This window comes from Crocodylus siamensis, chromosome 5, assembly GCF_052110815.1.
Source record: "Crocodylus siamensis isolate JL-2025a chromosome 5, ASM5211081v1, whole genome shotgun sequence".
NCBI lineage: Eukaryota > Metazoa > Chordata > Crocodylia > Crocodylidae > Crocodylus > Crocodylus siamensis.
Window position 1 is genome coordinate 13611379 of NC_143399.1, and position 25277 is coordinate 13636655.

Consider the following 25277-nt stretch of genomic DNA (forward strand, 5'->3'; position numbering starts at 1 on the left):
GATGATCTAGTTGGGGAAGGTCCTGCTTTGAGCAGGCGGCCCAACCCTAACTTCCTATAATTTTTATGATTACCTTGTAGGAGCCTTGCAGATTCACTTGTTGTTTAGTCAGTGCACGTATTTTCTTCTCAGCAATTCTCGGCTGGCGCAGGCTGGTCCTTCCACACCCTTGCCCCACTCCGACTGTGGCACTATGTGCTGCAGCTTGCACATCCACCTATGAGGACTTGCACAGCTTGCATATCCACCTGTGACCCTGTGCCACACGCCTGTGCTTTCCTGGCTGTGTGCCCAGCACTGCCAAGCCTGCAGGCACCTGTCCTTGCATGCCAGGGCAAGCCAGGTCTTTGCCGATGGCGGTGGGTGGAGGGAGGCACGTGCAGCTGAGCCCAGAAGACGGTGCCACTCCTGCTACTGGATCCTCTCCTATTGCTGGATCTGTGGGGCCATCTGTGTCCCTGCCGCTGGCACTCATGAACTAGCTCTGGTCAGTATTGGGGAGGGGATCAATGATAAGCTAATTGTCGGTCCAGCCTGGGCATCACACTAGAGCTAGTTCAAGACTGGGGTAATGCTGGGACTGGAAGCAGCAGTCAGCTGATTGTCAGTCCCAATCTCAGCACTGCACCAAATCATAGATTCATAGATTCATAGATGCTAGGGTCGGAAGGGACCTCAATAGATCATCGAGTCCGACCCCCTGCATAAGCAGGAAAGAGTGCTGGGCCTACATTACCCCAGCTAGATACACATCCAACCTTCTCTTGAATACCCCCAGGGTAGGGGAGAGCACCACCTCCCTTGGGAGCCCGTTCCAGACCTTGGCCACTCAAACTGTGAAGAAGTTCCTCCTAATATCCAATCTAAATCTGCTCTCTTCTAGCTTGTGGCCATTATTTCTTGTAACCCCCGAGGGGGGCCTTGGTGAATAAATACTCACCAATTCCCTTCTGTGCCCCCCTGACGAACTTATAGGCAGCCACCAGGTCGCCTCTCAACCTTCTCTTGCGGAGGCTGAAAAGGTCCAGTTTCTCTAGTCTCTCCTCGTAGGGCTTGGCCTGCAGGCCCTTAACCATACGAGTGGCCCTTCTCTGGACCCTCTCCAGATTATCCGCATCCTTCGTGAAGTGCGGCGCCCAGAATTGCACGCAGTACTCCAGCTGCGGTCTGACCAGCGCCCGATAGAGGGGAAGTATCACCTCCTTGGACCTATTTGTCACGCATCTGCTGATGCACGATAAAGTGCCATTGGCTTTTCTGATGGTTTTGTCACACTGCCGACTCATGTTCATCTTGGAGTCCACTAGGACTCCAAGATCCCTTTCCACTTCCGTGCCACCCAGCAGGTCATTTCCTAGGCTGTAGGTGTGCTGGACATTTTTCCTCCCTAGATGCAGTACTTTGCATTTCTCCTTGTTGAACTGCATTCTGTTGTTTTCTGCCCACTTGTCTAACCTGTCCAGGTCTGCTTGCAGCTGCTCCCTGCCCTCCGGCGTGTCCACTTCGCCCCATAGCTTAGTGTCATCTGGAACTTGTATTATGTCCCTTGAAAAGTCCTTACTTTGCTACGCTACGAGTGCATGTGTTCATGCCGAAAACACATACTAAGTGGACATTTGCATTGAATGTGCAGTTAGCACAGCCCAATTGAGACATGGCCCTCAGAAAAGGCTAGAGTTAGCATAACTTACTTTCCCTATTGTGTCCCTCTGCACTGGAAGCAGCAGGACCAAGAGGCCATCAGAAACCCTTTTATGAGTCTGAGTCCCATTTTACTGACTCAAGAGTTTTCCATTGTTTGCATAACTCTTGGACTATATAGCACCTGCATTTTTAAGGTATTGAATTTCCCAAGTCTTTGACATTGGGTCTTCAGTTTATAACCTCTCTTCCCTGAAACCATGGTACACTTGTTATATGTGTGTCTGTGGGCATTTGTGTATTCAGAGATGTCTTGTGTCTTCACAGAAAGTTGTCTGTGGCATAGATGCTGAGAGGATTCGAGGGCTTGGTTTTGATGCCACTTGCTCACTTGTTGTTGTGGATAAGCAGTTTCAGCCCTTGGCAGTCAATTGTGAAGGTAAGACCCTCATGACAAAACCTAAGGTTAGATAGTTGTTTGCTGGTGACTTCACAGAGGCTGGGATTTGACCCATGCTGCCACATATAAGGCCTGAATTCTGCAGATGTGGAATTATAGAAGTCGCTTAAGAACAGCAATTTTTATTACATTTTGATCATTAGGTCTAATGCCAGGAAAAACTGAGATCAGAACCACTTAAGTTTAGAACAATACTGGGTACCTAGTAATATTCACTCAGCTTAACTCTGACATCATATTGCTTTTTTCCTGAGAGAGGTCTTTGTTTTAAATGGGTTTTTTTTCCTCTTTTAGATTGAACAAGTGCTGTTTTGGGGGGGGGGTTTCTTTTTAAAGGGCTCTTTTTCCATGCTTGCTTCAAAAGAGAGCTGAACAGTGTGGAACTACTACAGTTTAACTCAGTGATTCTCAACCGGGACTCCATAGCACCCTGGGATGCCGTGCTATTGTTTTAAGGCTGCCACAGGGAGCCGCACAATATTAGTTATGTTATATGTGCAAATACTTACACACGATTCGGAAGATAAAGCCAGAGATGTCAAATAGGAATCCATATTGTGAAAGCATTCTGACCTGTAGTCATTTTTCTGAGTTCTTTGCACCAGAAAAATTGTTCTATTAGTTATCTAGACAAAAAATGAATAAAAGTTAAAAGCTGGCATTTTCCAAGGTGTGCTTTGAGTCGAAAAAAGTTGCAAACCACTAGTTTTAATGGCTGCCAGCCTCTGTGATAGTAGACTAGAGTGAGATTGTTCATATTACTATACTTGTGAGACTGAGATAATTATTTCTAGCTAATAATATTATGTTGTTAGCTAAAGTGTCTATTAAATTAGGGAACTAGTGCTACTGCAGAGGTCAGCATAATGGTTTAAAGAATTTGATTTACATCAATTTTTGACTAAATGATTCAGAAGAATCCTCAAAAGTGAATCTGGGTAATGAAGGCAGTTTGCACAATTACTAATTAATATTTGGTTTGTGCATCATTCAGTAAGTATAGTCATGGTCACAATTTGAAGAGTCCTTTTTTACATTAAGACTTGTCACCTCGTCCTACTGTTATCAAAATAATTTCGTTATCCTCAGATTTTTGCCTGTTACATTCTTTATATTTTTTGTATATGTATGGTCTTTGACCATATGTGTTATTTTAAACTGTATCTTAAATGTTTTGGCCCTTCATAAATCAAATTTGGTTCCCATTTTTTATTTCTTTGAGTTCTCCAGAAAAGAAGGAAAGATATATTTTTTTTAATATTTACAAAACGTTATCATCAAATAAAGTTGATACTGCACTATAGTCTCTAATGATGTATGCAGGTGTTGTTCTAGTGCATGTTGTAATCAGTCTCGCAGCTGCACCACTTGTGTGAATTTGTCAGCAACATGAATATATTTCGCAATTGTTGCTCTCCTCCGAATGCACTTTGGGGTTTAAGTACGTATCAGTAGCTCTGTCATACACTTGAGGAATATAGTGCTATCAGCAGGAGACAAGAGTTGGGAGTGTTGGTTGGATTATTACTTTTTACCTCTCGAGCGTTCCCTGGGTAGTTGAATAGAGATATGATAGTCTTCATTTGTTCTAAAGTGTTATGGAGTCTTGCCAAGGGCTGTGGCCTTCCACCTCAACAATGAGTACATTTCAGCAAATTATCACTATACATGGTTTTTTTGAAAAAGGCTAAAGGGGTTGCTTCCCACAATAGTGAAAGGGCAGAAATAAGTCCCTCTAGTTGTCTAGCTGGCTGGCTGGGTTCATTTGAATTCACTACTTTAATGCACCTTGAATTTATTATGATGTTGACACTGTCTTGAGTAGGAGTTTGTGCATTTTTAAAGTTCAATACATATAAGACGCTTGCTTGTTAAGCATTGCTTTGGATGAAAGATGCTATTGTTTATAGCCTAAATTTTCAAAGGTTTTGAGTCCCTGCAGCTCTTGCTGGCTTTGGTAGTGACAGCTTGGCATTTTTGGAAACTGGCTTCAGCAGAACCGTAATCTTACCCTAAATATCGGTTCCCTGTAATTAAAATGAGCTGTATTTAAATTCTGTATTCTTAAGTGGAGTTGCCAAATGGATTACCAACAAATAACTTCTAGTATTGATGAAGAACTAAACCAAGACTAAAGCAGCTATCTCTTTTTTTTCAATTTCTTCTGGTAAGGGGACCATACTAGAAACATCATTCTGTGGATGGACCATCGTGCCGCCAGTCAAGTAGCCAGGATCAATGGAACTCAGCACAGCGCTTTGAGCTATGTTGGGGGAACGATGTCTGTAGAAATGCAGCCACCTAAATTGCTGTGGATAAAAGAAGTAAGTATATCTGAAACTGTGCCAGACTTTTAGCTGATAGCTAAGGTCTTTGCAAGTTTTAAAACTTTCAGAATGAGATGTCTAAAAGAAGGCTAGGCTTAGGCTGAAAATTGTTCCTGCTGGAGTCAGTGAGAGTTTCACCCCCATGCTTAGTGGCAGCTAAGTGAGGCTGACCTTGAGCATCTTGGAAAATGTCCATCTTAAGAGATTCCATTTTTTCCATTGCCTGCTTATAAATGTCTGTGTCTCTAAGGTGGTTAAATGTTTTTTAGGTCAGGGCATTTCGTGTATCTCTCTTGCAGTAAGAGGATAGATATTTTGGACTTCCATGTTAGAAAAACAAAGATGAGCATGTGTAGTTGGGTTACAGATGAATAAGCCTTAAAAACAGACACAGCTTTAAATACGTGGGCATCTGGCCTACTACATTGTTGCACATGCTCCCTCTAGGTGCAAGAGGGAATATAGACAGGGGTGGATCGGGGTGGGGTCGGGGTGTTTAGGGGCTCAGTTCTCCCCCCCACCCCCTTTTGATTCCTGGTCCATCTAAAGTTTAAAACCAATTGCCTGGCAGTGGCAGCAGCATTTCTATTCAGCCAGCAGTGACGGAGTCAACTTCATGGTTTATTATAATCTACCAATTCCTGCTAAACTCTTCATCCCACAGGTGTTAATGACATTCTCTCCTTTTTTAACGTTCTTAATATTCCACTAATCAAGCCAGCCTTTGATCTGCAATTCTGCTATCTATTAGCTTCTCCTGGTAATATACCTCCTATGTCATGGCCCTGCAGACTATTTTTAACTCTAACCAAAAACATTAACTCAAGTTTGGAAACATTAACTGAGGTGGATGTTTACTCAGGCATGGAAATAACTTTTAGTGAAGCATGAGATGCACTGTACAGATGCTAAAGAAGGCTTGAGTTTGATTTATGAATCTGAAAAAAGATGTACAATTAAATCTAATGACCACAGGACTAAAGAAACAACATGTTTTCATTATTTTTGCCTACTTTGTTGTGTTTTTGATACATAATGTATGATATAGCAAATGAATGCAAATTCCAGTAAAATTAGATTTGTTTTTCCCTTGATCTTAAACTGAATAATATAGCCCTGTGCCCCTAAAATACTAGTAAAGATTCTAGTTTCTTTTTACCTAGAGAAAAGTGTGTTTTGTTGTAAGTGGGGCTATACTACACCATCTGCACCTGGCATTTCAAAATCCTAGGTCCGCCTGTGGGTGTAGGTGCTATTTCTGGGAGGCATCTGAAGTTGCATACAATCTTAGCCAGAAGTATTGCTTCTAAGGCACCGCATCCAGGACTGGAATCATTCAAGATAGCTTTAGTCCCTGGGAAAGAAAATGCTCTGTTAATTAGAGTCTTCCGAAAAAGGACCAACGTTGCTTAGTCCCATCTGTAGGAAGTAGTCCGTCTGGAGAAGGAAGGAACTCTATTCATAATGCAGAACTCTTCTGCTGTCTCTTACACTTACATTTTCTGTGTTGTAGGGTGACATATGGATTTTTAATAATAACTGTCAGATAAAAGGAAAAATGCTTGCCACTTGAATTTTTTATAACTTCCACCAACCTGGGTTTTACATTTGGTCTCAATGATGTTCACTGTCATTTTAATGAAGGCCAAATGTAAATTATGTTCTGTCAGCTCTGAACAGCTGAAGTCTCCTATCCTTACAAACATGAGACGTTGTACTGTAACAAGGTGCAGACGAGGGAAGGTCAAAGGAGTTGACTGGCAGAAGCAGATAGTGACAGATTAATGCTAATTAATGTTGTTTGTAGGTGCTGTAATGAAATATGAATATCTTTCTATTAAATACTTTCCTCCTTTGAGCCATGAATGTCATACAGCTGGTCACTTTACAGCTGAAAGTTTCCATTCTTAATTTGAAAAGGCTTGAAGGAAACTGTTGGGTTGCATATGTTATTATGGTGAGGAGTCTGAAATACCAACATCCAGGTTACTTGGCAAACGTTTGTTTATTCGGGGCCAGATTGTGGTCCAGCTCGACAGGGTCACCACCCTCACAGCATAAGGAAGCCCAAAGGCCATGCCACCTACGCAGCTTGCCCAGATGCTTTGGGGAGAGCAGGAGAGAAAGCAGGAGCATGAAGAGCATTCGGACTGAGCCACAGTCCCTTCTCAAGACTATGAACAGTGGCACAGCTATGTACTACACATTAAGCTTGAGGAGGAAAGACCCTCAGTAAGGGGGAAATTGGGCTGTGCAGGGGACTAGCTCCAAATCTGTACAGCTCCTACGGGTGGTGAGGAGTCTTTGTGCTGGTCAGTTGAAGAAGGATGATCTTCATCCTCACTTCACAGCTGGTGTTCTCCTACCTACCTTTAGCACAGTCTTCTGCATATACCAGCATAGAGTGCTAAGCATCTTCAAGAGCTTTACAAATATTCATTCATTAAACTTTACCATATTCTCTAAAGTAGAGGAAGTATTAATACTTTATGGCTGAGTAAACTGTCACAATGAGAAGTTAAAGTGGAAGTAGGAAAGTGGCTAGAAAAAGATACTTACCACCCAGGAGCGTTGCAAAATCCTATTCTCTTCTTTTTCTGGGCAGAAAGCACATGTTTAGCCATTTGCTCCTGTTAGCATGTCAAAGCGGAGATTTCTCTAAATTCTAGTCTAGTTGGTGCCTCATGGATAGAGTGATTACATTTGGATGGCAGAGGGGGTTTTATGCTAGTGACTACCGTCTTTGCAAGTTTTCTTCAGTGCACAATCTGGAAGCAACAAAGCTTGGCCTGCAGATCCTAGGACTTATTTACAAGGCTAGCAGTTAACACCCCCCCAATGAAAACAGATAAAAATGCCTGCAGGAGAATGGCTATAGATTCTCCGCCATACCAAATTGACAGGTGCTTTTCAGAGCACAGCTGCACCATGCACGGACTTTGCTTAAGGCTTTCGTGTGAGTCAAGTTGTCTAGGTAGGAGCTTTGTGGGCACAAAACTAGACTCTGTTTTTGAAAATGGGGCCCTCAGTTTCTCTAAGGAGGTGGCCAGGATGGGGATGTTATGGGCGTTGCATGTTAGGAGTGAGATGTGTTGGCAGAGCTGTGTGGGGAAGTTTACACGGTGTCTGCCCACACTGTGCCTGGCTGTGATCCGTGCCTTTAGTCTCCAATTTTTCTGAGTGCTAAATGTCATCAGATACACTACCAACAGGATTCCTCTAAAGTATCTTGCAGCTGAGAGTAGTATATTTTTCTTATTTAAGCCCCTGTTGCTACTTATTTTTCTTCCATACTATATGAAGTAATTTTTCTTTCCATGCTACAACTTGCTCCAATACATGGTTTCTTCTCAGGAGCAGTTTTAAGCCAGGCTTGAGCAGCACCTTCCTGGGTCCCCTAAAAACCTCCTGAGAGTCCATTCCCCTATGCTGTACTGTGGACATATACACACGCTGACTCTTGCGTCGCTCTTTCTCTCATTTTCTTGTTGTCAGTATTTTCAATCCCTGCAAGGATCTATGACCTATTTCTGTCTGCCCCTAAAAACTCCCCCTGTACCTTTCAGTGCCTTTCCCAGGCTCATGACAGATGTGTGGCTGCTTGGTATGTGCATCTCCATCGACCGCTGGAAGTGTCATGCAGTTACAAAGGGCGGACGGTACCTCCAGTGGTCCCAGGGCAGGCTCTTCCTAGAAGGGGCCACTGAAAGCAGCAGAATGAATGGCAGGGCTTACAGAAAGAACAGGGAAGGGCCCTTTGAACTGAACAGCTGCTGGCGGGGGTAGCTAGAAGGAGAAGCAAAACAATCAGCTGGAGTTTCACAGGAGAAGGCCATGGAAGGAGCAGCGAGAGCCAAAAGAGCAGCAGCTGGCATCAGCCTGCAGGACAGGCGATGAAAGGAAGTGCAAAGGGCATTCTTGTCTCAGTAGCTGAGAAGCAAAGATATGGAGATTGCAGTGGAAAGAAGAAAGCAGCCACTTTTTATAAACCCATCTCACAGTGGTCCTCCTGGACCCCAGAGAAGGAGAAGCTGTGGCAAACCAAATGGAGTGGGCTCATCCTGGGACTCCCGGCAAGGGGGCAGAGTCACCTGGAAGAGAAAGAGGGGCCCAGGAGTAGCAATGGGGAGGAAGCTGTAAGAAGGATCAGCAGAAGAGAGAAGGGAACGGCAGTGGTGTTGGAAAGGGAACGTGAGCAAACACCTGGAACGAGGAGGCAGCTACACGAAGCGTAACGCTCTTCTGCATCTAACTCGTGATCATGTTTCTGCGCTCTGTTAGCAGGCTGGCTCTGTTAGGTGGGATTTTAAGATAAAAATCCATTAGTGTTTTCTGTTTTTATCCCCTTGAGTCAAGAATGATAAGCATCTTTATCTCGGGACAGTTCTGTCCCTTCTTTGGTCTTTTTTTCTACTTCTTTTCTTTTAGATAGTGCTGCTCTTGGCTTCCCTTTTTTGCCAATAAACAGAGTGGTTTGCATTGATTCTGATGATGCCGTCTGTCACTGTGGCAAGTCACCTGGCACCCAGTCATCCAGGCACTAACAACGAAAGAATAAAATATAAAATAGCATATAACTGTTAGATACCTCTTGAAAGACTAGAGGCTGTCATCCTGAGCATGATCTTTGCTAAAGTGCAGTATGCACAGCACTTTCTCTTCATATGTTTGCAGTGTGAATAAGTCTCTGAAGCCCTTCACAAATGCAGTGCTGCTGTGGCTAATGCATTGGCAGATGGATGTCTCCGAAAGGTGAACCTCAGCTTGTCAGTCATTATAGACTGGACACCCCATCTAGGTATGGCCCATAACGGTGCTTCTGTGGAACCACACAGCCGCGAAGAGTCTGCAGAATGGATACCTCCCCGGTAATGTGACAGTCACATGCTGCTGACATTTTGCTCCATCATCCCTTTGTGGGATGTAACTTATTGTTTCCTTTTGGAAAGGGGAAATAATTCCACAAGTGTGGGGTCACGTCCGTCTTTTTCACTTTTTCCATCTCTTTGCATGAAGACCAGCCATGGTGGCAATGGGTGTCCAGAGGAATAGTGAAAGGGCAGAGCTTGTATTTTTACTCGGGCAGTGCAAAGACGAGGCAGTAGGGAAGGCTGTTTTATATCCCACTAAAGCCTGCCTCTAAAAGTTAGGTTGAACTTTTGTTCCCATTGAAGTTGAAGGCAAAGCTCACACCCTCTTGCTACTTTTTCCATCCAGTTTTTTGTTTTGCTTTCAGTATTTTTCTTGTGATAGCAGTATAGGGGTAAATCGCACACATACTTGGGATGCACAAGTGAAGGCATCGCATTTACTGCACTTCTAGTATAAGGAAACATTTTCTTTTAGAGTAACCAGCTTTCTTATATTTTCTGGAACAGGCTCAAATTTCAGGCCTGCACGCCAGCTTCTTCACAAACCCTCTACAATGAGACTTTGGTCAGAAATTTGAAAACCTGGTTGCAGATCAGCACCAGGCAGCATCCTGATTGCGGCTCTGTTAAAAAAAAAAACAATGCAAAACCATACCATTTCAACAACCCCAAAACTGAATAGCTCCTGTCAACTTCATGGCTACTCTGGGCAGCCATGACACCGACTTGATCCCATCAATTGAACGGCTCCCTTAAGCTGCTGTGCAGCAGCTTTCCCACCATCGCTTTCACAGCAGCTAATAATCTGCTGTGGACTGTCCCCCAGATTTTGCTCCCTAAAAGTCGGTCACTTCATCTTTAGCTTTCTTAACCGCCAGTGTTTGTACCTATTTGTAAGCTGGATTTTGGTTGTTGTTGTTTTTTGCTATTGTCACCACTGATGTCAGTGTGTTCCCATGCTACCTTTTAAGTTTTAACCTGGATGTCTTACACAGACTTGGGAAAACTTCTGAAATCAAAAGTATTTTTTTATGCAGTTCAGGTGAGATTGGTGAAAGGATCACTTGAGGCAGCCAGAAATATGAATTATTGACATTAAAAAAACAATGCAGTGGCATAAATACTATTTGTTTTTTATTTTAAAATTCTCCCAAGGCACCTCTACATGTCATTAATACTATCTCTGTGAGCATCGGCATACTATATTGCCAGTTCTTCATACATGTTTTTAGTGATGTGTTAGATCCTGAATTTAAGTGAAAACCTCATCTTTTTTAAAATAAAGTATAGCCCTCATGGTTATGGCAGAAGACTTGTACAGTCTAAATGCTTGTACAACCTAAATGCTTCAATTCCAAAAGACAAGTAAAAAGCCCCCAAAACATTGTGAAAAATGTCATGATTTGTATATGAATCTCATGTTTTAGGGGTTCCTGACTGGACTTTTGAATGTGTGTGTTTGGCAATACCAAATATATCAAAGGGAAGTGAATGCTAATTTGGTTATGAGTCAGGCTATCCCCTTGTATCCAATAGAATATGAACACCTAAAATGGGCTAGATCAGTAAAATATTTCATATTCATCCTCTTAGTCCAAAAAGGGAGGCATAATTGTGTTACTAGATACAAAGGTTGCATTCAAGAGCATTAAGAAGACAAATGACCTTGTAAGCTACTTTTCTTTCTTACAGCAGTTCAACTTCTTTTTATTTTTTACATTTTTTATACTTGTGTCCTAAAAAACAATTCCTGAAACAAAACTAAATCACTATTCCTGGCATACATCTTCCACCTATGCCAAGGCTTTTACATTTGGTAATATACTCAAATGCAACACCACCATCCCTGTAGGCCAGGGCTAGCTAACTGGCAGAATGCATGCCACGTGGGCAGTAGGGCTGTGCGACGCTTCAGGTGGTGAATCAAGTGGGAGGAGATTTGGCCCGATTTGGTGGCCAAATCTCTGAATCCGAATTGAATCAGGGGACCAATTTAAAGGTCCGAATCAATTCAAAGCTCTCCAAATCTTCGGAAAAGATTTAGAGAGATTTGATGATTCGGGCAGTCCCCAGTGGCTGCAGCAGGGAGCAGCAGCCAGACTCTGAGCTGGTAAGTAGGGGGTGGGGAAGCGGGGCTGGAGAAGAGGGAAGGGGACCATAGGGGACCTCTACCAGCCCCCCACCAACCCCTGCACCCTCCCAGCCCCCTGACCCCTGCTCACTCCCCCATCCCCTCCATGTCTTCCCTGCCCATGCCAGCTCCCAGTGCTTTAAAGAAAAGCCCCAGTGCTCACTGGGTGCTGCCAGGTGTATGGGGGGGGTGATCCCTGCTGCCCCCTACTGCCCCCACTGAATGGGGGACTCTGTTACAAGATCCCCAATTCCTCCCCCACTCCCTCAACCCCCCATGGCTGCCCTGCCTGACGGCCCTTTAAGAAAAGAAAAAGAGAAAAGCCCCGGGATTCACCACTCCTGCAGTGGCCTCGGGGCTTCAGGGGGCTTGTGCAGAACCCCCCATGTGACACGGGGCAGCGGGGGGCAATGGGGATTGCCCTCCTGCTGGCAGGAGCGGAGGGGGGTTCATTTTTTTTCCTTAAAGAGCAGGAACTGGCCTGAGCAGGGCACCTGTGGGGGGCTGGGGGAATGAGGGGGGGGCTGGGGGCTCATGGCCCCCCATGCAGCGTGGGACAGTGGAAGGCAGCGGGGATCGCCCCCCTGCCTGGCAGCACCCGGTAAGTCAGGACCTTCTTTTTTACCAAGTGCCTGGAGCTGGGGCGGGTGGGGCAGCCATTGCCGGCTGGGGGAGCAGGTGGCGGATGGACCTGGCTGATTCAGTGGCAGCCGAATCTCTGAGTCAGATTCGGCCAAATTGATTTGGGACAGGGACTCGAATCACCCAATTGAATCACTGTTCCCCGAATTGGCCAAATCGGCACCCTCTGTATATGGCACATGGCAGATCAGGGAGAAGACCAGCAGCCCAGGAGCAGGTAGGGTAGGAAGCAGAAAGAAAAGCAGCAGATGGGGCAGGGAGCAAAAAGGAGGAAGCAGAAAGCAGAGCAGCAGGTTAAGCAGAGGAGGGGAATGGAGTGGCATTTAGGTATGTTGCAGGGCAAATTTATGGCATCCTTGACAAAAGAGGTCAGCTTCCACTGCTTAAGCAGAGATTTCCCATCCTACCAATCTTGATTTCTTTAGGAATATATTTTGATGTGCAGAAATACTGGTACTTAACAGTACTAGTGGTGATGTCTTTATAATGACAAGTAGTCATCAATGGCTCAATATCTAGCTGGGAGGAGGTATCAAGTGGGGTTCCCCAGGGGTCTGTTCTGGGTCTAGGATTGCTTAATAACTTTAGTAATGATTTGGATGATGGGATCAAATGCATGATTAGTGAATTTGTGGGTTATACCAAGTTGGGTGGAGTTGCAGATACTCCTGAGAGTAGGGCTAGGCTTGACTTGAATAGACTGGAGAAATAGTCTGCAATCAATCAGATGAGATTTAAAGAAGACAAGAGTGAAGTCCTGCACTTGGGTTGGAATAACTGTGTGCATAAATACAGTCTGGGGAATGACTGTCTAGGCTGCAGTATTTCAGGGAAGGCCCCAAGGTGTTACAGCGGACCCTAAACTTATTGGAAAAAGAGCAAGTGTGCTCTTGTTGCAAAAAAAGACCCAACAGCATCCTGGGTTGTATTAACAAGAATGCCACTTACAAACCAAGGGAAGCTATGCTTCCTCTCTATTCAGCACTGATGAGCCTTTACTGGAGTAGTGTGTCCAGTTTTGTGCTCTATGCTTCAAGAAGTAGGTGGACAATATGGAAGGAGTCCATTGCAAAGCAACAAAAATGATTAGCAGCCCACGTAGCAAAACTTATGAGGAAAGGCTGAAAGCATTAGGATTATTCAGTCTGGAGAAGAGAAGACTGAGGGGGGATTTGATAAAATCTTCACCTGAAGGGTGATTAAAGAGAGGATGGAGATGGACTTTTTTCTGTGGTTTTAAGGGGTAGGACTAGGAGCAGTGGCTTCAAACTGCAGCAGAGGGAAATTTAGGTTGGAGATTAGGAAGAATGTTCTGACTATGAAAGTGGCTCAGCGTTGGAGCAGGCTATGTAAAGAAGTTGTGGAAGCTCCGTCCTTGGCAGTTTCCAAGAACAAGTTGGACAGACACTTGTCTGGGATAGTTAGGAACAATTCTGCCTTGAGCAGGGGGCTGGACAGGATAGCCTCACGAGGTCCCTTTCAGCCCCACATTCCTATGATCCTGTGCATTTCTCAATGGACTGTCTATGGAGGATTAGAACTCCAGGGTCTTATAACATGCGAGCCCTCCTTTACTTTTATCAGACTTCTTGTGTCATTCAGAATTATATTAGACTTCCTTTGAACGAGGACAAATCAATGGAGTACAAACGCAATAGAACAGTACATCTCATATGTGGGAAAGTTATAAGAGGATGCAAACAAAATGCTATATATACTCTGCGCAGTAATCAGAGTACTGGACAAGAGTTGGCTTAACCTGACTGCTGTTTCATGTAGATGCAGCGATTCAAGTCTCATAACACGTCATCTTTTGGGTTTCAAGGTCCTTTCTCTAGCAACTGTACCAAGAGTAATTGCATCTCTCTGACTGCTTGTTTAACTGTTAGTTACATTTTATTGAGGGAATAAATTAGGATATAAGTTTACATGAGGTCCTGTTTGAATAGAATGGAGTAAAATCTTGATGTTGAATCTGCCCCACCGCCCTCTTATGATGTCTGAACTCTGGGTTCCTTGTATGTACATTTTTATAGGTAATCCAGTTTGTCAATCTTTCCCTTTCTACTTTATTAATCTGGCTTTGAGAAGCTTTATCAAAAGTTAGTGTCTGCAAACTCCAGACAAATGTATGGAAAACTTTTGCTTCACTATTACTTGTCGGTACAATCTTCTGATTGCTGATTTAACCCCCCACCTCAAATCCAAGCTAGCTTTCAAGTGGTTAGTATACCTTCCAAGGGAAGAGATGGAAGTCCTGTTACTTTAGTAATTTAAATCTAAATAAGAAAAAAACAATCCCCTAAAAGTGTAGCTTATGAGTTCATCCTGTACTGGCTGACAGTAGGGAAGGTATAAGATGACTTAACTGTACTTTTCCATTTCCATTGTATCTGATTCAGAGAGGTGAAGTTGAAGATGACCTCATTCACCATGAGGAATGAGATGACTGCAGTAATGCGGGAAGTAGATGAGGGTCCTTTCCTCTGCATGGTTTCTTATTATAGTGGACACTTTGGCTGCATCCAGATGAGCGAGCACATGCCTATTGTGGCATCTCAAAGTGGTTTGAGATGCTGCAACAGGCATACTGGGAGTGAAAAAATGTTCCCCGTACTGCATATTTGCAGCATGGACTCTAAACTTGATTTGGGGAAATCCTGGTATAAAAACTGTCTGAGTGTGGGGGAGACTGTGTGGGAGGGGTGGCCTGCTCCCCTGCATGGTGTACACCTCTCTCACATAGTGTTCACACCCACACCACACTCCACCCCCACAACCCATCCACAAACCCAGTACCCCCAAATCCCTGCACAAGCCCCAAACCATCCCCACAAACCTCACCCCCACAGACCCTACACCCCTCACAACCCTCCCACAACCCCTCCCATAAACCCCACCCCCTACCCCCCTTTTCTCCCAAATTCTACATCTCCCCATTAATCTCACACCCAGGCATGACTCCAGGAGTGCACCATGCCCATGACATGCGGCTCCAGCCTGGGGAAGCTTCTGATCCTAGGAACCACTTGGGGGGTATGATGCACTGGGGGGGGTGATACGCTGGGACTAGTGGTGGAGGTGGCAGTAAGGGGGAAAGAGAGAGAGAGAGAGAGGGTTTGGGGATGGGGATGGGGGAGCTCTCCAGGTAGGAGAGGCCACTAGAGCTGGGTTTCCCCCTGCCCCTGTAGGGTACCATGTACAGGGGGAGAGCACCATGTACAGGGGGAAACCAGCCTCAAACAGCAGCAGCTTGCCCAGCCCAGTCCCTGAGCCCCAGTCGAGGGCTTTCCAGGAACAGCATGGGGCTTGCTGGAGCCTGGGTACAGGTGCAGGGAGCAGAACAGCAAGGGCTGGCACTGCTCAGAGCCACAATTAGTGGATGGGACAACTGCAGCTGGACTCAAGTCCTCATGCTGGGATGGAGCTGCTGCCAGGAGGGAGTGAGTGGGGGCAGGCAGGGGATGTGGGTCAGGAGTGAGGGGTACTGGGCTGTGGGTTGGGAGTGAGGGACAAGGGCATGGGCAGGGGCAAGGCACTGGCATCCCAGTGCTGCTGAGCACTCTGGATCCTAGTGAGCAAAGGGGGTAGGGACAGCTCTGATTTTTCTGTGATAAACAAAAGCAAATGCCAAAGTGGATAGATATTTAGAATGTGTTTTATTATGATGGTAAAGGCATTGGTAGGCTTCCAAATTGCTTTAAAATTGTAAATTGTAAATATATCAATAAAACGTTGCCCAACTGATCTCTCTCTATATAGCAGTGCTTCATTTTAATCGCAGAAGAGCAGTGATTTGGGGTATTTTAATGAGAGAATTTGGGTTTTTTATCAGAGAATTTGCCATTTTTAAATAGGGAACACCAGGATCTTGACAGATGAGGCAAGTGATGGGACCCAAGCAGAGGAGCCTGCCCAGGGCCAGAACTGGGGACGCAGCTGGAGGGCTGACAAGCTGGCTTCTTCTAGCCATTTGGGGCAGGGAGAACTTGCTTTGACAGTTTAAAGTGGACCACCACAAGGAGCACATCATCTGGGTGATAGGTGCCCAGATGACAGGGCAGAGGCCCCAGTCACAGCCCACTGGCAGCTGGCCCAGAGATGCAGGTGGCTCTGCTACAGTGCCCATACCACAGTCCAGGCAGCCATGTGGTCCCCAGCTGGGTATGGCAGGTGCACAGCCATGAGACCGCAGGTTCAAGGAGGTGGATGCTGTCATAGGTGTCATAGGTCACAGCCAGGCAGCAGCCCCAATTGCCAGACTGCTGCAGTCGAGGAGGCAGGGGCCACTCTAGGTTAGCGCTGCTTCAGCAGTCCAGCTGGCACAAGTGGCTAGTGTCCCCAGGTACCAACTAGCAGGGCCTCAGAAGCTGGTCCCAGCCTCTTGCTCCCCTTGGCTGAAGATCTGGATGGAGCTGAGCAAGGTCAGTTGCCCCAGGTGGCACAATTTGCTCCACACCAAAGTGCATGTTCAAGCCTGTGTGCTGAAGCACAAATCCCCAGCACAAATTTGTGCCACTGCTATTTGAGTGTCTGCAAGCACATGTGCCTACATGTGAGCATGTGCCCTTTGGGAATATTTTTATAGCAAGATGTCACTTACTCCCTTCCAAACCATAACTGGCTCCAGCTCCTCTGGTTTGCTTGTCCTTCTTTTGCTTTTTCATTTTGTTGGATTTGTTTTCGTCTTCTTAAATTTCTCTTCTCTTGATCTGTCTTCATTGCCCACTCTTTCTCTCTTCCTATATTTCGTATGGAACAAAAAAAGAAACAGAAATCTGAAACAGTAGCTTAATAATTTAAGCCTTGGGTATGTCTGGTAATGCAGTATAAAATCTTTCATTTCTAGATCACATTTCACGTTCAGTCTGATGTAGTTAGAATCACAGAATCCTAGAAAATTGGAGTTGGAAGGGACCTCAGGAGGTCATCTAGTCCAACCCCCTGCTCAAAGGAGGACCATCTCTAACTAGATCATCCCACCCAAGCCTTTGTCAAGTTGGGCCTTAAAAACCTCCAGGGATGGAGATTCCACCACTTCTCTGGGTAACCCATTCCAGTCCTTCAGCATCTTCCAAGTGAGAGAGTTTTTCCTAGTATCTAACTTAAACCTCCCTTTCTGGAACTTGAGACTGTTGCTCCTTGTTCTGTCATCTGCCACCACTGAGAACAGTCCAGCTCCATCCCCGTTGGATCCCCCCTTCAGGTAGTTGAAGGCTGATATTAAACCCCCCTCAGTCTTGTCTTCAGACTAAATAAACACAGTTCCCTCAGCCTTTCCTCATAAGTCATGTGCCCCTAGCAGCCTCACTATTTTCGTTGCTCTCCACTGGACTCTCTCCAGCATGTCTGCATCCTCTCTGTAGTGGGGTGCCCAAAACTGGACACAATACTCCAGATGTGGCCTCACCAGTGCAGAATAGACAGAACAATAACTCTCTTTGATCTGCTGGCAACGCTCCTACCAATGCAGCCCAGTATGCTGTTAACCTTCTTGGCAACCATGGCATACTGCTGACTCATATTAATGTTATTGTTCACTATATACCCCAGGTCCTTTTCTACAGAACTGTTGCTTGGGGTTTTTCCATCCTAAGGGCACAACTTTGCAGTTGTCCTTGTTGAACCTCATGAGATTTCCTTTGGCCCAAACTTCTAATTAATCTAAGTCATCCTGAATCCTAGCCCTACTCTCCAGTGTATCTACTACACCCCCAGCTTGGTATCATCTGTGAACTTGCTGAGCGTGTACTCCATCCCATCTTCCAGATCTTTAATGAAGATACTGAACAAAACCACCCCCAGAACTGACCTCTGAAGTATTCCACTTGATACTGGCTGCCAGCTAAATGTTGAGCTGTTGATTACTACCAATTGAGCCCAACAATCCAGCCAGTTTTCTATCCACTTTACAGTCCATTCATCCAACACATACATTATCAGTTTGCTTGCAAGAATGCTATGGGAGATGGTACCAAAAGCCTTGCTAAAGTCAAGTTATATTATAGCCACTGCTTTCCCTGCATCCACAGAGCCAGTCTTGTCATCCTAGAAAGCAATCAGGTTGGTCAGGCATGACTTGCCCTTGGTGAATCCATGCTGACTATTCCTAATCACCTTCTTCTCCTCCAAGTGCTTAGAAATGGATTCTTTGAGGACCTCCTCCATAATTTTTCCAGGAGTTGAGGTGAGACTGACTGGTCTGTAGTTCCTTGGATCCTCCTTCTTCTTAAAGATGGGCACTATATTTGCCCTTTTCCAGTTGTCCAGTCACCATAAGTTTTCAGAGATAATGGCCAGAGGATCTACAATCATATCAGCCAACTCCCTCAGCACCGTTGGATGCATGGCATCTGGCTCCATGGACTTGTACACATCCAGCTTTTCTAAATAGTCCCTATCCTGTTCTTTCACCACTGTTGGCTGCTCACCCTCTCCCCAAACCGTGCTTCCTGGTGTAGTAGTCTGGGAGCTGACCTTGCTTGTGAAGATCGAGGTAGAAAAGGCATTGAATACTTCAGCCTTTTCCTCATCATCTGTCACTAGTTTGCCTTCCCTGTTCAGCAAGAGACCCATACTTCCCCTGACCTTCCTCTTGTTGCTAACACACTTGTAGAAACCCTTCTTGTAGACACCCGTTCAGTTGCATCTGAATGATGTCTTTAGTCTGTGCAAAATCAGTTGGGTAGTCTATACATAGTTCACAACAGGCAGGTGTCCATGATACAATATCATAGAAAATGAGGGTTGGAAGGGACCTCAGGAGGTCATTTAATCCAACCCCCTGCTCAAAGCAGGACCATCCCCAACTAGATCATCCCAGCCAGGACTTTCTCAAGCCAGGCCTTGAAATTTCTAAGGATGAAGACTCCACCACCTGATACCACCACTGCAAATGACATGAACTAAGACCCTTGCTTGAAGTCGCAGTGTACTGAATGAAAAATGAACAGGCATCCTGACTGACATACTCCATAAGCCATAGCATAGTCCTGGTACAACGTGGTGCTGCAAGGACAATGGAGGAAATAAATGCATTGTTTGTCTGTGCGTGCATAACAGCTCTTCTGTAGTAAATAGGAATTAGAGTTGCTAATCTGACCATTAGTTGATATGAATTTGGTGTCTGTGAATACTTGTTCATTTGTCTTTTAAAGTTGCCTGCTCTGAATAGCAGCCAAGGATGAAATAGAAATGAAAATAAAATAAAATGTTCTCACAAGCATACGGAAAAACGTTGGATGACAGATAAGAAAGATTAGCTTTTCCTAGGTTCAGTCAGATAACTCTAAATGTAAGCTAGGTTGAAAGTACTCTAAGTTGTCCAAGGTGATTTTTCTAGTCATTCACAGTAATTAATTAATGCTGGCCTCTTTTCTGCTTGCAGACAGTCTTTGAGCATGAAGCTATTTCCTCAGCTCTACTTATTACTCCAAAGATTTTGATAAATGATTTTGAAATATTTTTAACTGCAATGATCATAAATAGTATTCTGAGAGAATTTGCTACTCAAGCCACCTGCTGACGGATATTGATTAGATGCATTGCATGGTGGTGGGTCTCTTCCTTCATCGGATAAATGCAGATATTGCCGATGTGTGTACACATGCATGTGACTCGAACATGTGCTTTCCATGAATATTTGTACATGCTATTTTGCTGTCCACTTGCTGCAAAAATTTGTATCTGCACAGCTCAATTGCATGATTGCTTATGGGTGGCAAACACAAAGCGGGTGTAAGCATAAACAAAGCAAATTGATTTAAAACATGGAGTTAAAATGTGTTTGTCTGGCTATACAATTATTCAGTTAGGCATTTTGTTTTTTTCTTCCCAGGGTAGGATAAAAAAAAAAATCCAAATTTATTCATTCCTGGCTGAACAATTCTATTGTGGCTTTTGCCCAAACTAAAGGACATGCGTTATGTTTTTCTCATAATAATGACGATGCAGTTTAGCTATTTCTAAAAAAATACTTGCTTCATGATATCAGCAGTGCCCTCACACTTTCTGGTTCTGGTTGGGTGGGAGAGGTTGGACTGGGAGTAGGTGTTTCTCTGCTAATTGTGTCCAAATTAAATGCTTCCATTCTAAAGTAGTGCTTTCACACCTCATTTATTACTGGGGGAATAAGGGCAAAGCAGATCCTCCCTTTAGCTAGAATCACTTTGTGCAGCAAACAGCCAAGATATAATTCCTTTGCCATTAATAACCAAGATTGATGGCTCTAGAATGATTCTTTTACTTTTTCTGGCAGACTGCCCAAGGACCTTGCTGTGTGTTAGTGTTCACTTCTTCATTTATGGCTGCCTTTTTATACATCATTATTCCCACTGTCCGCTCTTGTCGTGCAAGTGCTAACCAAATTGAGAAAGAATGCACAGCATCTATTAAACAGGCTTTTTGTTGGCTCTAGGAGGGCGGAAAACAGCTGATATGATGGTGGTGTTTGCATGGCAGTGGCTCCTTTATTCATGTTCTCTGGGCTGCTCTCTTGGCATCGAGGATGGCTGAAAAGTTAAAGCCTTGCTAGAAAGCAGACTGACTTCATGTAAAGTAGAGATGGCTTTGAGCTGCTGAGTTCTGATCTGGATACAAAATAAACTGTTCGGTATTTTTTTGACAAAGCGGTTGCGTTTTTTTTAAACAGAACATGTTGAATTACCACCAAAAGAAATGTCGCAGTGCAGTGATTGGTATGTACTAGGCACAGAAAGGGATGACATTTTTACCAGAAAGAGACTCTTGGACCCAGAATGGCTTCTAGCCCAGGAGTTACAGCACTCAGCTGGGATGTGCAAGGCTCACATTAAAGAACCTGTCTGCCTGATTCAGACTTAACCTCAGTTTCCCTCCTCTCAGGTGGGGGAACAAAGCGCTAGACTATTGGGTTGGCCTCTCTCGCTAGTTGAATGACTGTTTTGCTCTTCTTATTTAGTTTTAACAAAGCGGAACAGCTCCAACAGAAGATAGTAGATGTAAGTCACTATAAAATGGCAAGTAGACTAACAGTTAAAGCAGTCACCCAGCATGTAAGAGACTATTCTCCTGTGTGGTCTGAACAACACAAAGCAGGATCACCCGGGTGAATGCCCACACCATTGGACCATCATTTATTCTGGAGTAGGCTGGTCTATCTCTCTCTACAGGACATCTTGGTTTTGTCCCAATGATGACATGAAAAACTTTTGAAATCTTGCAAATTGCCAAGGGATAATGAAACCCATTCTCACCCATTTCGATTGTCTTTTACACCCGCCATATCTTGGAGGTGTTTGATCTTGTACATTTAATATTGGCTAATGAGACGACAGGAAGTTCAGGTTGAAACACTGGTTTGGCTCTGGAGCTTCACTTCTGGCTCATCTCTATTGGTCACTTCACTTGGCCAATAGGGATCTGATGGCAAAGATGATTTGTAATGAGCTATATGATACAGAATCTTCTGCCTCAAGATCACTAGTTTAATTCATATTTCTATGGGTAAGGACCAAAAACGAGTAGTGTGCAAAATGTGATAATTCATTCACGTTTAGATTTAAACAATAGCACATGCAAGATGCCCATGGAAGTATTCTAGGTACAGTGACACTTCATTGTATGATGCACTTAGCAGCTTTAAAGATCAAATATTTACAGATTAGTTCAGGTCTTTTAACCAGCCAGTAAATTATCAGTGAAACGACTCTTCTCTATCCTCAGTCTCTCAGATCGTGCCCTCACCCTTGTCTCCAGACCCCAGTGGATACACCTCCGTAGCACACAAAATGCACAAGTATTATTTGGTTCTTGATGCCAATCCTGTAAAGGCATGGACTGAATGGCAGAAGTACACAGGCCCTGCAAGCAGCGTGAAGAAGTGTGTAACTACAGTTAGTCTGTGCGTAAATGGCACACCCCACTATTAAGGGCTGGATTCAGTCCAACATGGATCTCAATCCAACAGGTTCCATTTGAAAAACTAATTTATAAAAGGGACCTTGGGCTCTTCTTTGCAAGATGCAAAAGTGCTGTCTCAAAGATCTGAATTCAGAATTTCTCTAATTTCCCTGCTTCCCAAGGGCTGCTAAGAATGCTGTATGATCAGCATCTGGGGGGAAAAGAACTTGCTCAGATGTGTCATTTCCAGCTTTTCTGAAGTCTGGACTGGAGTTGATACTATCCTCTCTACAGGAGATGCTAAATGCACAGTAGACTAATTCTACTGCGCATTAGTGCATCATGGCAAAAGCTGTCCCATGAATTAGTCTACTGAATTAGTCTACTGCACAACAGTATCCCTAAAAGGATGTATGCTGGTGCTACTGTGCAGTAGTGCTGGTTACCGCACATTCAGTTAGTACCTGTTATTACAGGTGCTAAACCTAATGCGCAGTAACTACCAAGCATTAATGCACATGTAGATGAGTCCTCTGGTAATTGTGACTCATGTCTTTGGGGCTGAAGTGAAAAAAAATGAGGGAAAAGAGGCCATAGGGCGAAAGAAGTAGCTGAATTTATTTTCTTTGCATGTGATTTTGGAGGGCGAGTCGCAGGATATGAATATGGCATTGAGAATGTTCCTGGAGCTTTTCCACAACACTTCTAATGTGGTTGTGCATTCTTTGACTGTGTCTGAAAATAAAATAGAACTGCAGCAAGTGCAGAAAACATGAGGCTTTTAAATTTGTTTGGAAAATGCATCAGGGCATGATATGATTTTGTCTATACTAGCTAGTGATGACAAAGCATGAAGATGACAAAGAATGAATCATTTGGATGTTCATGAAACAACATATTATAGGGTCACTAATTTGTGGCTTTTGGGAATTCTTGAAGTAATGAAATCAGGATCCAGCGAATATCTTTGCTAAGTTGTTAGGTTTGTTTAAGGGGTACATTTAGTATCATCTCAGCATCTGTTTTCACAGACACTAGATTAACAGCCAGAGATTCTACTTTTTCGGTTCCTGCAGGGCTACATAGTACGGGACTAGTATTTCATGGTATATATTATCAAAACAATCAGGCTGAATAGCCTTTAGATTAAAATATAAAGGGCCAGGTTGTAGGCTTCGTTACAAAGCCAGTTTAAAAAATGAAATGGCTAGCTGCCACACCCCTTTAGGAGCAAAGTTAGAACCAAATGGTTTAAAACAACCATCCAGCACTCATACTTTTTAAGCTATGAGTCTACAAGTGACCTTTTATATCCAGAAGTCATTGGGCACATAGTACTTTGCGTGAACATTAGAGAGTTGTAATTAGAGAAAATGCAGAGATGGATTTGTTCGATGATCCTCAGCCAAAACGATGCTCGTGTCATTGTTTACATGGCTGTGGCATAGGCCACGGCCAGGTATTCATTTTTACTGGTAAGACTTTCAGGGTTTCAGTCTAATGACTAACATATCCCAGGAGCCAGCGCCATACATGTGTTGCTGTCATCTGGCTGGAGAGCTACACGGTCAGGCTCTCCAACCAGAGGGTGCAGTAGGGCCACCTCCATCTTTAGGGGAGCCCCTTAATTGGCAGCCTGCCCTTTCCCCTGCCTGGGAAGGGAGCAGGCTGTCAGTTGGCAATTGGCAGCTGATAAAAAGTAGCAGCTGCCATAGACAGCCCCACGAGGGATCCAGTCCCTGGAGAATAACCCCCCCCAGTCCTGCCACCCCTCTGGGTGGAACCGGAAAGCATGTAGGATGTGGGGGACGGTTCCCCCAAGGCTGCAAGCCTCCCCAAACCTGGAGAGCCTTGCTGCCCACCTGCCCGACCGCTACTTGCTGTCCCCGCATGCCTCTGCAAGCACCTGGGGCGTGGGGTAGGGGGGCATTCTCTCCAGGGGCAACCCTTTGGGGCTCTCGCAGTGCTCCTGCCACAGGAAGGCAATGCCTCCCCCCCTGCAAATCCCATGATTAGTTGGAAGGGAAAATGGGGGAGGCATATTGCCATGCAGGGGTCCCAGCGAGCCTGCCCAAAGTGGGGTCAGAGAGGGAGGGAGGGAGAGAAGAGGACTGTGGGTGTCCTCCACATCTCAAGAGAGCTGGGTGTCCATTCAATTTAGATCGGGAGGAGGGAGATATCCTTGGAGGGAACAGGCTTAACTGCTTGTGGAGGAGCCAGTTTTCTTCTGCGAGAAGGGCCTCGAATGGCATCTCTCCCGGTACTAATGTGGCACCTGTTCATGGCCTGAGTTTCTGGGGGTACATTTTTTTCACTATTGTTAACATTATACGCTGTCCTTCAGTAAGTTGTGGGGTCTTGCAAGACTGCGTTGTGACACCGCAGAACATAATCTAAACCTAGATGGCGCTCCTAAGCTGAATGCAGTGCTTGTTTAACTGAAACTAAAAACACGCTTTATATTTTAGGATGTAGACTTTGTAGAGTTTTTCCTCTGTGTGTAGGGGATTTTAAGTAGTGGGACCCTGAGCGTGGTTGGGACCTCTGAGTGCTGCTGTAATCCAAGTGACGAAATAGGGATGGCATTAGTGGTGCTTGTGCTTTACTAAATTTGTGAAGGAACCTGGTACTCCTGTGAGCCAGCCACAGTAAAAATAGGGGCTATTAAAACCTCCCCCTTCAGTTCTGTCAAAATGCATCTGTCCTAACCCATAACAACCTCAGCATCCAAGTCCCTTGCTAACCTTCTGTCCCAAAAGATTTGTTGCTATTGCCAGCTCTCGCCATTTTATTTCTAATCTTGCACGTGCTTCTGGAGTCAAACAGCTCTACAAGAATATTGGTTCTCATTTGTAAAAACGGGTATGGAGGAAAGCCAAAAACAGGGAAGTCTAAAGATCCAAGAGCAAAAAGACAAATAAAGAGAGACCAAATTTACCTTGATTTCAAATCTTGTGATTTGGTTGGGGTTTTTTTCCCTTTTAAGCTGACTCATGACTTTTTTGAGACCTGATTCTTGAACGCTCCCGGTTGCCAACAACAAGCTTCTGGTGCTACGTTAGCTAAATTATTGAAGCAAGAGGTAGCCATTGATGGGCCACTGTTATAGGGAAGTGAGTCTTGCTCTTTATCAGTGTCTACTCTACATTTTAATAGATGGCGCTTGGAAAACTCTGTTCCCATTCACAGTTGTGCTTTCCCATTAAGTATTGTTTAAACTCCCAATGGCAAACCTAGCAGTTGCTTTCAGGATGCCTCTGGGAACCCAAACTCAGGGGAAGTGTTTTCTTGTTAGCACCACTTGGCTGGGTGCTTCAAGCAGTAAA

General features: G+C 44.6%; 1 protein-coding gene across 7 annotated transcripts in view; it reads left to right on the top strand.

Moving 5' to 3' along the window:
• The window catches only part of FGGY (FGGY carbohydrate kinase domain containing), a 419676-nt gene that overhangs the window by 232719 nt on the left and 161680 nt on the right, over positions 1-25277 (top strand). For all 7 annotated transcript variants that reach the window (XM_090047285.1, XM_090047289.1, XM_090047291.1 and 4 more), the window contains 2 exons: positions 1969-2080; positions 4274-4425. In XM_090047285.1, coding sequence (XP_089903411.1) covers positions 1969-2080; positions 4274-4425 — 264 coding nt within the window. The remainder of the gene's footprint in view (positions 1-1968; positions 2081-4273; positions 4426-25277) is intronic.